The 13,627-nt window shown below is 34.9% G+C and overlaps 1 protein-coding gene across 1 annotated transcript; it reads right to left on the minus strand.

Moving 5' to 3' along the window:
• Nucleotides 1-8,594: 8,594 nt before the first annotated feature.
• On the minus strand, nt 8,595-9,335 carry LOC133821071 (uncharacterized). Its single transcript, XM_062253601.1, has 4 exons — nt 9,247-9,335; nt 9,061-9,165; nt 8,809-8,974; nt 8,595-8,719 (listed from the first exon to the last, which is right to left on the minus strand). Exons 1-4 carry the CDS (start codon nt 9,297-9,299, stop codon nt 8,624-8,626), a joined length of 420 nt encoding a protein of 139 aa, XP_062109585.1. The 5' UTR covers nt 9,300-9,335; the 3' UTR covers nt 8,595-8,623.
• Between the last annotated feature and the right edge of the window lie 4,292 nt (nt 9,336-13,627).

Raw genomic sequence — 13,627 nt, forward strand, 5'->3', positions numbered from 1 at the left:
TAACAGCCATTTCACATATGGCTTTATAAAATTCATCTCAATATTGTGTAACACCAAATTTACACAATAATGGGTAATATTTGGAAGTTACAAATTTGTAACACCAAATACGTTACATATTTGGATATATCTCATAGATCTAAATATTGTAACTCTCTATTATATGTTACAATATGTGACACTCTTTGTCACATTTATTTAATCTAAAACATTATATTATAATATAATATAATATTACATTATATTATAAAATAATATAACATTCCCCCACTAGATTAAATAGTTATCTATTGTAACACTTATTTAATCAATCATTATATTTTAAAATATAACATATCCCCCACTTGATTAAATAAGAACTCTCTCTTATAGGAGTCATTGCATCAGTGCATAAAGGAAAGTGTTTTTCAACTTGAACTTTACTATAGTGTAATTATCACAAAATTTGTCGAAAATTTGGTTGCACTAGGCATTGAACCATCTTTTCATGATAACAAATCGATGATAACACACACACCTTTGTGATGTTCACTTGAGACCTCTATGTCTCGCTTTGCACCATTAATGGCCATGTGCACTTTCCATTCATGGACGTTCTTGAGAATACTCTTAATTCTCATGAGAGGTGGCACCACCCCTAGGTCCATATAGGTAGAATTCTCACAGTATTTTGTTACCAAAAATACTTGTCTTCACAAGACTGAATTCTATTAAAAATCCTTTCGGTTTTAACCCTCAACTTGGTAACTCACAAGTACTCAATATCTTAGATGGGACTTGTTCTGAGTACAACTAATATTCACTTGATTGACTTGTTGTTACCTATTGAACCGAACACTAGTTAAATAACTAGTGTTAAGATAGGTTACCATCAATCGTGAATCTCTTTGGGGAGTTTAAGTTCCATCCCTCGAGATGATGTAGCCACTAAATCCCTCGTTAGTGGCTTAGTGAAAGGATCTGCCAGATTTTCACTTGTTTTCACATAGGATATTGAGATGACTCCTCTTTGAATCAATTCTCTTACATATCCATGTATTAGACTAATGTGTCTAGACTTCCCATTATACACTCCGCTGTATGCTCTAGCCAATGTCACTTGGCTATCAAAATGTATCGATATAGTGGAGACATTCTCTTTGATTAGGGGTATCTCTATCAACAGATTCCTTAACCATTCGGCCTCTTTGCTGGTAGCAGCTAGAGCTATAAACTCTGCTTCCATAGTGGAATGAGATATACAGGTTTGTTTCTTGGAACCCCAAGAAATTGCACCTCCACCAAGTGTAAATACCCAACTAGTTGTGGATAAATTGTCCCCAAGATTGGATATCCAGCTTGCATCTGTATATCCTTCTAAGATTGAAGGAAATTTGGAGTAGTGAAGGGTTAGTCCTTTGGTTTTCTTGAGAAAACCTCGGACTCTTCCAATTGCCTTCCAGTGATCCACACTTGGATTACTTGTAAACCTACTAAGTTTACTCACCGCAAATGCTATATCAGGTCTAGTACATTGTGCGGCGTACATTAGACTCCCTATAGCACTAGCGTACTCCAATTGAGCCATCGCTCTTCCTTCATTCTTCTCTAGTTTTACACTAAGATTGAATGGAGTATTGGCATCTTAAACCTTGAGATGGTTAAATTTGTTCAATACTTTCTCAACATAGTGGGCTTGCCCTAACGCAAAACCCCCACTATGTTTCTTTACTTTGATACCAAGTATGGTGTCAACTTCTCCAAGATCTTTCATCTTGAAGGTTGATGATAGAAACCTCTTTGTTTCTTCTATCCCTTTCATGCTATCACTTAGAATAAGCATGTCATCCATATATAAGCAAACAATGATCACATATCCCTTACAAGTTTTGGAATACAAACACTTGTCTCCATTGTTATGTCTAAACCCATTGGGCATGATGGCTTGATCAAATTTCTCATGCCATTGCTTAGGAGCTTGTTTCAATCCATGTAAGGATTTTACAAGTCTACATACTTTATGTTCATATTTTGGTAAGACAAACCCTTCGGGTTGTCCCATATAGACCTCCTCATTGAGGTCACCATTAAGGAATGTCATTTTGACATCCATTTGATGAACATACATGTTGTGTATAGAAGCTAAAGCGAACAAAATTATTATAGAAGTTGTTCTTGCAACAGGCGCATAGGTATTGAAATAATTGATACCCTCTTTTTGCCTAAACCCTTTAGCTACTAATCTAGCTTTAAAGGTTTGGATAGTGCCGTCAGTGTGGTATTTTCTCCTAAATACCCACTTACACCCAATTGGCTTAGACCCCGGTGGGAGATCTACCAATTCCCAAGTGTTGTTGGAAAGAATGGAATCTATCTCATCATTGATGGCTTCTTTCCAAAATGCATTATCTCTCGATGGCATAGCTTCCCTATAAGTCTTAGGATCATCCTCAACGAGAAGTACAATAGGAATTTTCCTAATGACCTCCTCTCTATTTCCTTCTACCATGTAGAATGAAATTCGTTGAGAATCTATCTCATCCACTACTAGACTTTTCTCATTTTTAAGTCTTTGACTTCTTCTAAGTTCAAAAGGTTGCTTTACATTCTTTTGAGAATTCTCCTCTTGAGAATCAACTTTGGATGTAGAAGCTTGAGAATTTTTCTCATATAACAAATTCTCCTCTAGAGATGTTGAAGCTTGAGAATTATTGTCACATAACATATTCTCAAAAAATTCAACTTCTCTAGAGTCAATCACAATATTAGACTCTAAGTCTAATAGCCTATAAGCTTTACTATTGCTGGCATAACCAACAAAAGCACACTTTATGGCTCTTGAACCTAACTTTGTTCTATAAGGTTCATTTTTCTTGCAATATGCAAGACACCCCCACACTTTGAAGTACCCTATGATGGGTTTTCTTCTTTTCCATATCTCATATGGAGATATCTCATTTTTCTTCATTGGTATTCGATTAAGAATGTGACAAGAGAGAGAGAGAGAGACTTTCTTTTCTTTAATATTTCCACTACCTTCTGTGATGTTCTAACAAAAGAAAAATCTGATTATATTCTTACTAACAAAAAGACCATTTTACCCCTCCCAACAAAACTAACATTTAACTTAATCTAGGGGTATATTAGTCATTTGTTCCCAATTCCCACTAATTCCTCAAGTGTTCCTAATATTTACCACTTAAATCCCACCATCCAAATAATCATCAATTATTTACCCAATGTCTAATAATCTCCAATATATCTCCTCAATTCTCGGAAATACCCCCAGGCTCCCCTGAGCCGGGTATAAATCCCCACTGTGACTATTTCGCGAAACCGCTCACTAAGACCGTCTCGAGCCATATGCTGCAAATATATCCACATAATAATGTGGTCTCAAAAATTTATCGCAAATAATCACATTTATGCCCTCAGCGGACCAAAATTACAAATATGCCCCTATATGCTAAACATGGCCTACATGCATACTAATACTCATAATAATGCATTTCACATATCCATATAATCATATAAGTATGCTTATCACATAATCATGATTTAAATCATTTAAATCACACATAAACCAATTATGCCCTCCCGGCACACTAATCAAGGCCCATATGCCTTATTAGTAATTTTGGGTCATTACACACTTACCCTTTTATTGTACTTGGAATTTTAGGCCATACAAAACATAGCCTAAATCATAAACTAAACTACCTAATTTTCCTTACCAAAAACTGGAATATTGGAGACAAGAGCGGGATTGGAAACTCCTAAAACCATAAGTCCTCTAGAGAAAGAAGATGAAGAAAAGATCTAAACCACCAAGATAGTAACTTATCGGAGACCTTAAGTTTCAAGAAACTCAAACACCTAACCATAAGCCATAATAACAAGTTAGCTTTTGAAATAAAAGGAAAGAATAAGAAGAATGGAAATGGACTAAACCTGAAGATTAATGGCACCTTAGATAGCTTAGAGCTTCAATCTATACCTCAAACACCAAAATCACACAAAATCTTACTTCCCAAGTGTTTAGAAAAGTTTTAGATTTGAAAGCTTTTAACCCCGAAACCCTAGTGTTTCTCTCTAGAACGAACTTAGCAGCTTGGAGGCTCTGAAATGTACTTGAATGATGAAGAGAATGGCTAAGTGAAGGGTCTTATTTATAGAGTTCAAGAAGTGAAACTAACTCCCATTTCAATGAATAAATAAATGAATAATAATTGGATAAAATTGAATTATATGTTCAACAGATGCCCAGAACTCAGTCAAAAACGTTCAAGAACGAGTTAAAGTTGTTGAGGGTTGTTTCTAGTTCAATTTTCACAAAAAATAAAAAATGGCTACTGGAGCCGATATATCGCCTACCCTAGGTTATATATCGCCCCTACCTATGCCCCGAGCTTCCGTGGTTTCGTTCGTGTGTAGTTGACATGCTTTCCATATCAAACATATGCAATATATCAGCCCCTAAAGCTGCAATATATCGGCATACGCTGATATTTCAAACACGTTTTTGCACACTTTTAGCACACTTGAATTTGTTTAAAGTACTTTGACTGAGTAAAACGTGATCCTAACAGCTGCTGGAAGATTCTAGACCTTCTAGATCTATCCTTTATTAATTTATTCTTCTAAAATTCTTAATTATACTATCTAATCTTAGGTTATAATAAATAATATTTCTAAGACCACCTATATTAATCAAACCTTATGTTAAAATTAATATTTCTAAACTATAGGCTAAACTTATAAAATTCATAACTATCTCTACGAGTTTCCAACTAAATCCCAGCTTGAACAAATAACCACGAAAACTAAAATACTAACCTACTACTACTGCTATCTAGCTAAGTAAAATTTCAAGATGCTACAAATAAACATAAACATGAGTTCATGAATACTCAGGATTTAGAATAATCTACAAATGATAATCTATTATGATAAAAATTAAATCTTTACATCAAACGGCAAGTTTATAAAGATAATTAATTCTCATCAGTCCTGTCATATGTAATCTCTATTATATACAACACATTTACTAAGATGTTTATCCTTATCATTAATCTGAATCTAGATTACTTGCATCTCGTATGCTTAGCAAACCGTACTACTAACCATTCATTAAAGGTTCCTTACTTTAATTTGTTACTGACTATTTTATTCATTATATATGATCTTAATTCTCTCATACTAATACAACATCATATTCTCATGAATGAATAGGTAATTTTTGTTGATATTATCATGTAATTCATTCAAACAATAATTATAACATTCAAATATAATAAAATTGTACTTTTATTTAAAACCACTAAAATGTCTTTACATGCTTTTAGGTCATTAATCTTAACAATCTCCCACTTGACCTCAAAGCAAGTGAGGCATCTCCCTTAATCCCATATTGTGCACATGACCCATGAATGACTTTGCAGGAAGTATGTTGGTTAACAGGTCAGTCAGGTTCTGTTCCGACGCTATCTTCATAACAGTCACATCATCTTGGTGTACAATCTCTCTTACCAGATGGTATTTCCTTTCTATATGCTTCCCTCTCTTGTGGCTTTTCAGTTCTTTGGAATTAGATACTACTCCACCGTTGTCAGAATACAAGATTAGTGGTTTATCCAAATCTGGAACAACATCCAGATCAATGTAGAACTTCCTCAACCAAACTGCCTTCTTAGCTGCTTCACAAGCCGCTATGTATACGACTTCCATGGTTGAATCAACTATGTTGGATTGCTTAATGCTTCTCCAGACAACAGCTCCTCCACCAAGAGTGAACACTGACCCAGATGTCGATTTTCGAGTGTCTTTGTCTGATTGCAAATCAGAATCAGTGTATCTGGTAGGGTTTAGCTCACCCCCTGAATATACCAGCATATAGTCTCTCGTTCTCCTAAGATACTTGAGAATGTGCTTTACTGCAATCCAGTGTTCCAAACCAGGATTTGATTGATAAAGACTTACAATCCCAATTGCATAACATATGTCGGGCCTAGTACACAATATAGCATACATCAGACTCCCAACTCCTGAAGCATAGGGATACTTTCTCATATCCTCTTCCTCCTGAGGTGTCTTGGGACATTGTTCCTTGGAGAGAGCAATTCCATGTCTAGTTGGTAATTGACCTTTCTTGGAATTCTCCATAAAGAATTTTTCAAGCACCTTATCTATATAATTAGCATGAGAAAGTGCCAAGTGCTTATTCTTCCTATCCCTTAGGATTTGGATTCCCAGAACATAGCTCGCCTCGCCCAAATCTTTCATTTGGAACTTTTCATCTAACCACTTCTTTACATTTGACAATGTATCTACATTGTTCCCAATGAGCAAAATGATATCAACGTAAAGAACTAAGAAAACCACCACTTATCCTTTGATGTATAAATACACACATGCTTCATCGACATTCTGTTCAAAGCCATATGTTTTGATTGTTTCATCAAAAGTGATATTCCAAGATCTAGATGCTGGCTTTAATCCATAAATGGATTTCAACAACTTGCACACCTTTTGATCTTCCTCTTTCTTTAAGAACTCTTCTAGTTGTACAGAAACGATGTCTTGACGTCCATTTTCCATATCTCATAATCATTGGTAGCCGCTATAGATAAGAGGATTCGAATGGATTTGAGCATGGCCATAGGAGAAAATGTTTCTTCATAATCAACATCTTCTCTCTGAGTGTAACATTTGGCTACAAGCCTCGCTTTGAAAGTCTCTACTTTCCCATCTGCAACTCTTTTCTTCTTCTATATCCACTTACACCCTATGGGCCTGATATCTTCAGGTGGATCCACAAGTTCCCAGACAGAATTGGAATACATCAATTGCATTTCTTGGTTCATGCCTTCTTGCCATTTCTCCTTTTCAGAATCATCAATTGCCTTTTTAAAGGTTAATGGATCATCCTTGTCTGTATTAGAAACAAGGACATGTGCCTTATGCTCGTAGCAAACAGGTTGTCTCACAATCCTTCCACTACGACGTTGCACCGGAGTTTCTTTTTCAGGAATTATGGTTTCCTCGGTTTTTCGTTTATCATTTAATGATGAAGATGATTGTGATGGAATCTTATCAGCTGTGAGTTCCTCCAATACTACCTTGCTCCGAGGTTTATAGTTATTCATATAGTCATGTGCAAGGAATGTCGCATTTATGGAAACAAATACCTTTTGATCCTTAGGACTATAGAAATAACCACCTCTTGTTTCTGGATCGTATCCAACAAAAATGCACACTTCCAAACTTGATTAAAGTTTCCCTGATTTAAGTCTAAGGTTTCTCCTCCACCACATTTGCTTCAGTCTCTTTTGTAATGGATTTGTTAAGAGACTCAAATGTCTAGAGTTCATTCAACAGCTAGGTCATATTGAATTCCAACTTATTCATAATATAGTTGGTGGTGAACGTACAAAAAACAAGAGTGAGCAATTCCAGTATGATGCTTACTTGTGTACGCTCTTCAATGATGGCCCCATGTATTTCTGCTTCATGCATCATATTAATCATGTGTAAAACATGTTCACATACAGAAACACCTTTCTTCATCTTAGTAGTCATGTAGGTTCTAGTAGCCTCATGTCTGCTTTGATCAGATTCTGCAAACATGGCCTGCAGAGAATCCATTATCTCAAATGCAGTTTCCATGGTTTCATGCTTTGTTCTCAGAACATCATTCATGCTCACAAGCATGTAACACTTTGCCTTATTATTGGATTGAATCCAAACATCATACTTGTCCCGAACATTCTTCGAGGTAGTGGCAACGGACTCTTCAGGACATTCTTCAGTTAGGACAACTTTGTGGTTCTCACAGATTAACATAAGATTTAGATTTGATTTTCATCTTATAAAATTATCACCATTAAGTTTTTCATGTGACAGTAAAGCGGTTATTGGATTGCCACCGTTCGACATTACTGAAATAAAAAATAATAATATTATCATTTGAAAAAATATCAATGTTTTAGAAAGTAAACATGATGCATGAATGCATGAATGCAAAAATGAAAACACATAAATTAACATTTACTTTTCCACGATAAAACTACCCAATAAATAAAGTGCCGCCTTAGGGTCGGTCAAGTTAAATCACTACTACAAAAAAGGCCTTTCTCTGCGGTTTTTTTACTCAATACACTGCGGTTTTCGAGAGTATTGAAAAGCGCAGCGTATTCGACCGCAGAGAAAAGTGTTACGCAAACCGCGGAGAAAAGCTACACTTTTCTCTGCGGTTGTAGTAAGCCAACCGCGGAGAAAAGAGAGCTTTCTCTGCGGTTCTAATAAGCAAACCACGGAGAAAAGAGAGCTTTCTCAGCGGTTTGTTTATTAGAACCGCAGAGAAAGCTCTCTTTTCTCCGCGGTTGGCTTACTACAACCGCAGAGAAAAGGGCTTTCTCAATAAAAAAAAAAAAATTAATTTCGGTTGATAACCGAGCATTTTTAATAAAAAAAAATTAATTTTCAATTTTAATAAATAATTATTTTCAATAGTATAACTAATTTGTTAAATTATTATATATACATTTCATATCTAATACAAAATAATTGGCTAGTAATGAATCAAAGACTTTAATCATTCTAACCAATATAAGTTAGCACTTTAATCTTACATACATACAAAAATTTAGATTTCATAAACAAATGGCATTAATCTAGCTAACCAATCACTTTGTAGTGGTAGTAGATCCTCTTTGACATTGAATTGCTTTTTGTCAAACCACTGCAAAATTGAAAAGTTAATATAGATTAGATAATTAAATACTATATCTAGTTTTTCTTAAGCAAAAAAGTGTTTAAAATATAACATACTTTCTTCTTGATAACTTCTGCTGGATTCGGTGCATTTACAAGATCATAAATGTATCTTAGTACATAATAACCACATTCATGACTTTCAGGTTGTTTTGGACAAGAACCTCTCACCAATTTTGTAAATGTGCCGATGTATTCATTTTCCAAACATTGTGCGTATGCTCTACAAAAATTAAAATTAATTAAATACATATTATGCTCTCAACTTTTAAAAATTAATAATGCATACATTACAAATGAAGAACTTACTTTTCCATAACCTCCGTAATTATTGGTGGAGATTTATGATTTTTTAAAGGGTCCAAAATTATGGTCATCCCCCGCATCATCACGAGCACCAACATCCAATGTCGACTAAAATAATAATAAAATATGATTATTATAAAATTAAAATTCAACCATAGTAGTGATAATGTTTAAGTAGTTCGTTCTTACTCAACAATCCAAGGAATGAAATATATTTGGCCTCGTCTATCCATAGTCATCATCCATTTGGCTATAAGATCCACCGTATAGTTTTTACTTTCATCATGGCCAATTGAAAGATGTTCGGTGTCAAAAAATTTATATAATTGTCGTGAATTTGGGTGCATGCTTTCCCAAATGCATCTGTAGAGAATCAATCATTCATATTACATTTTCAATTAATAAATTAATATCGTCAAAAAAAAATTGGGCAGAGTTTCCTCTGTTTCTATAGCATATCCAAAATTATTAGAACCTATAAATTCAATTCAGACAAAGCATACAACAAACAACATGCATGTTCTCAACCATAAGCCACCGCAGCACACAAAATTCGCAGAACCTACTTCACTAAGACACACATGTTCTCAACCTTCTGTTATCTCCGCAGCACACAATTTCATCTCAGAACTTACTTCACTACGGATGAATATCTAATATATTCAAACTCCTCTAATAGTTTGTAATGACATAACAGATTGATACATACCTCATACCAAACAACATAGCTGGGGATCCAATATTATCCAGGGAGGCTGCTTGATAAACGTCTTCCGAAGTGATGAAGATAGCCTCGCGTTCTCCTATAAACTCCGGGTCAACGGGAACTTGTACAACCCCATCTATTCCTTTATTGGAATAATACTCCTTCACTATAAATTTTAGACTCAGATCAATTTTGTCCCATTGGTTATCTGTTAACCAATTTGAAGGTTCTGGTTGAGTTATTTCAGCGGGGATGACTACGTGAGATCCAACTGATGATAAATGTGGGCTTCGTGATAGGGATTTTTGATTAGATGAAGATGGACCCTACATAATAGCATTAAACATATCAGTATAGTGTACTCATTTAAAAATAAAATTTAAATATCTAAGCAAATAATTTTATACTTGACAAGCCACAATTAAATTTTTAGGCCAAGGCAGGAATGTGTCTCGTGCGTCCCCAACATATTGTACGTTACCAAAGGGAATAGGGATCTCAGCTTCTTCTTGTAAGACATCTATAAGCCAAACCCTCGCAACTGAGTCATCAAGTACATTTCCATGGACGGTAATTTGGCTACCCATGTTTGGTACAATGAGTACACCTTTAGCCACCACATTCTCAATATTATCAGAACACAAATAAACTTCATACCTCGGTGGTGGCGGAGACTCATAAATTGATGATCCATCATCTTCATCAAAAGGATAGTCTTCGGTTTGATGAAAATGATCATCTGCGTTGGGGGCAGGTCGATAGACTTCATCACTTGTATTCTCATAATATTGTCCCTCATCAAATTGCCCTTCATTGTTGTATCCACACTCATCGTTTTCCTCATTATATTCTTCATTTTGAGCTAATTCCTCTTCTGTGCTAAATTTATGTCTTTTTAGCTCTTCAATCTTAGCTTTTAGTCGAGCAATCTCCTCTCTTGCAGTCATTGTTTTATGTTTTTTTCCAAACATATTGGAAACGGTCGCAGTGAACCTACAAAAAAAATCAATAAAGTCCATCAATAAACCAATCTAAATAATTCTTAAAAGAAAACAACTATTATAAATTATCATACCCGCCAGCTCGAACACGACCTGGGTGTTCTGGTGTCCCTAATGCTTGAGTCAAGATGTCATTTCGACCCTGAGCTGTAATTTCGCCACGAATCACTTTTTCTTTGACGTCCTCCTACTCAAGATATTATTTGGTTAAATTAGTTTATATAAATAAAAACAATATATTGATTCTGAAACCTTAGAAAACTTACTATCTTTACGGAAATTTGTCGGTCTAGCTCTGTCACAAGAACTTTATTTTTTTCACGCGATCTAAGCCAAACTTGATACCTCTCTGGATTTTGAATATTTCGTTCTTTTTTCTGCATTGTACAAGATAATTATAGTTATATGTTGCGATAATATCAACCATTATTTAAACTATAATATCAAATATACTTACCAAATCCTCTCTTATATTAGCCATTCCTCTACGAGAGGTTCGATGCCTTGACTTCATTAGTAATGCACGTTTTTTTTGTTCTTGATGCACTATTTGAAACTCTGGACTTAGACGACTAGTTACAAATTGTAACCATTCTCTCTCGTCAATTATATCGCTATACCTCTTTGGGGGAAATTTGAGTTCTTCCATCATACCCATTTCAGCCAAAGGTTTGATGTACTCGGTAGTGAGTTCACTTTTAAAATCTCTCATTATTTGACCAGCTTTTTTCAAAATCTCACGTTTGAAGGTTTGAGGAATGTTGTGACCACCCTGAGAATATAATTAAGAAAAGTAATTATTAAATTTAGATATCACACATAAATAAATAAATAAATATCATAATGATAATTTCTTACAATGATATCCTCCCATAGACCATCTTTCAAATCTTGTGGGACCTTCCTCTAATCACCTGAGTTGATAGAAATCGTGGCTCGTACTCTAGATCCAAGATATGATATCATGTTTGTATACACATCACCTATTGGTTGTCCCAAATCGTTCCATTGAAGATTTTTCTTGATTCCTTTGGCTTTTTTGTTGGGTCATGTAACTCATTCTTGTTTTACCACGACCTTGTTGTTTCTCTTTGTCATCTCTTTTATCCGCCATCTGCATCACACAAATTACAAGTGTTAATGCATTATACAAATAAATAATGACAAGTGTTAATGCATTATACAAATAAATAATCACAAGTATTAATGAATTATATAACTTACTAAACATGTTTTCTTCTTTTTCTTATTTTATTTCTGGTCGATTCACAATCGACCCATATTCCTTCTTCGATGTCGGTTCTAAGATAATCACGATCATCGCTATCACTTTCATTATCATGTTCCTGAATATTCTCAACTTGTTCATGTAGCGGTTGTCCAACAATGAAACAGTCATGATATAAATCATAATTTTCATCGTACTCTTCTTTTTCTGAGAACTTCCGCTCGGGAACTGATAAAACAATGGACCATTTATCATTAACTGGATCAAGAATGTAAAACACTTGTTTCGCTTGGGAAGCCATGATAAAAGGATCGTTCTTGCTTCCCTTCTTGCTTAAATCAACCAGAGTGAATCCAAGTTTGTCAGTTTTAACTCCAGTATTGTTGTCCACCCAAGAACATTTAAGAAGAGGAATACGAAATAATGAATAATCTAGCTCCCATATTTCTTCAACAACCCCGTAGTATGTCATTGTGCCTGAAATTGGGTTTTTATCTTTTGCACTGGCAAAATGCATAGCTTCTGCGACTACACTTACTCCACTATTTTGAACCAGACGCGCATCATCTCTTGACTTAGTATGAAATCGTTTCCCTTCAACAATGTAAGCTTGATGCTTTATTACATCAATTCTTGCTCCAAGAGATATGCGCTTCAACTCAGTCGACAGTCCATGATTTTTTTCTCCCAACTTCGTCAAAATTGTATTCTTCAGCCACTAGCAAAACGTTTTATTATGCTCATCTATAACCCATTTTTGTTTATTTTTAATCTTGTTTGGAATCATCGACCGTAATAACTCTATGTGATCACTGAAACATAAAAGAAATAAAAAAAGTTTAAACAACAAAAAGAAAATCACTACTCTAATATATATGATTGAAATATATTTTCTACTTACATTATATATGATTGAATCTCGGGATTATTTTGCAACACAACTAATTGAGCTTGATCTAATTCTGCCCTAGACACGGTGGTCACTGTTCCATTCCCTCGTAGTCCTTTATCAACTCCATCTGAGTTATTTCGTGGTTTGCTGATTCCGATTGCTTCAACCCCACTTATGTATTCTGAGCAAAATTCTACTGCCTCTTCCGATATATAACATTCAACCATACTAGCTTCAGGACGATAATGATTACGCACATAACTTTTCAACACCTTCATACTTCTTTCAAATGGATACATCCATCTCGCCCAAACTGGTCCACACAACTTGGCTTCCCTTACTAAAAGAACCATTAAATGAATCATAATGTCAAAGAAGGATGGCGGAAAAAACATTTCAAGGTTGCATAGAGTTTCCACTATCTTATAATGCAATTCATCCAATTTTTTCATTTCTAATTCTTTTCCACATAAATGATTGAAGAATATGCAAACATTCATTAAAAAATCTCGAACTTTTTTCGGTAATACTGACCGAATAGTAATCGGAAGTAATTGTTGCATCAACATATGACAGTCATGTGATTTCATACCCATCAGCCTCAAATCTCCCATGGATACCAAGTTTCCAATGTTGGATGAATAGCCATCAGGCACTTTCATCTCTACAAATGATTTACATACAACTTTTTTCTCTTCTCTGGAAAACGTGAAACAAGCAGGAGGTAAATATGTGCGTTTACC

The sequence above is a fragment of the Humulus lupulus genome, chromosome 1, assembly GCF_963169125.1.
Source record: "Humulus lupulus chromosome 1, drHumLupu1.1, whole genome shotgun sequence".
Lineage (NCBI taxonomy): Eukaryota > Viridiplantae > Streptophyta > Magnoliopsida > Rosales > Cannabaceae > Humulus > Humulus lupulus.

Excerpts from the sequence above, each read along its gene's own strand:
- LOC133821071 (XM_062253601.1), bottom strand. The coding sequence starts at position 9,299 with ATGATGACTATGGATAGACGAGGCCAAATATATTTCATTCCTTGGATT. Across the intron at positions 9,166-9,246 it reads TTCATTCCTTGGATTGTTGA|TCGACATTGGATGTTGGTGC; the intron begins GTAAGAACGAAC and ends TTATTATTTTAG. Across the intron at positions 8,720-8,808 it reads CAGAAGTTATCAAGAAGAAA|TGGTTTGACAAAAAGCAATT; the intron begins GTATGTTATATT and ends TCAATTTTGCAG.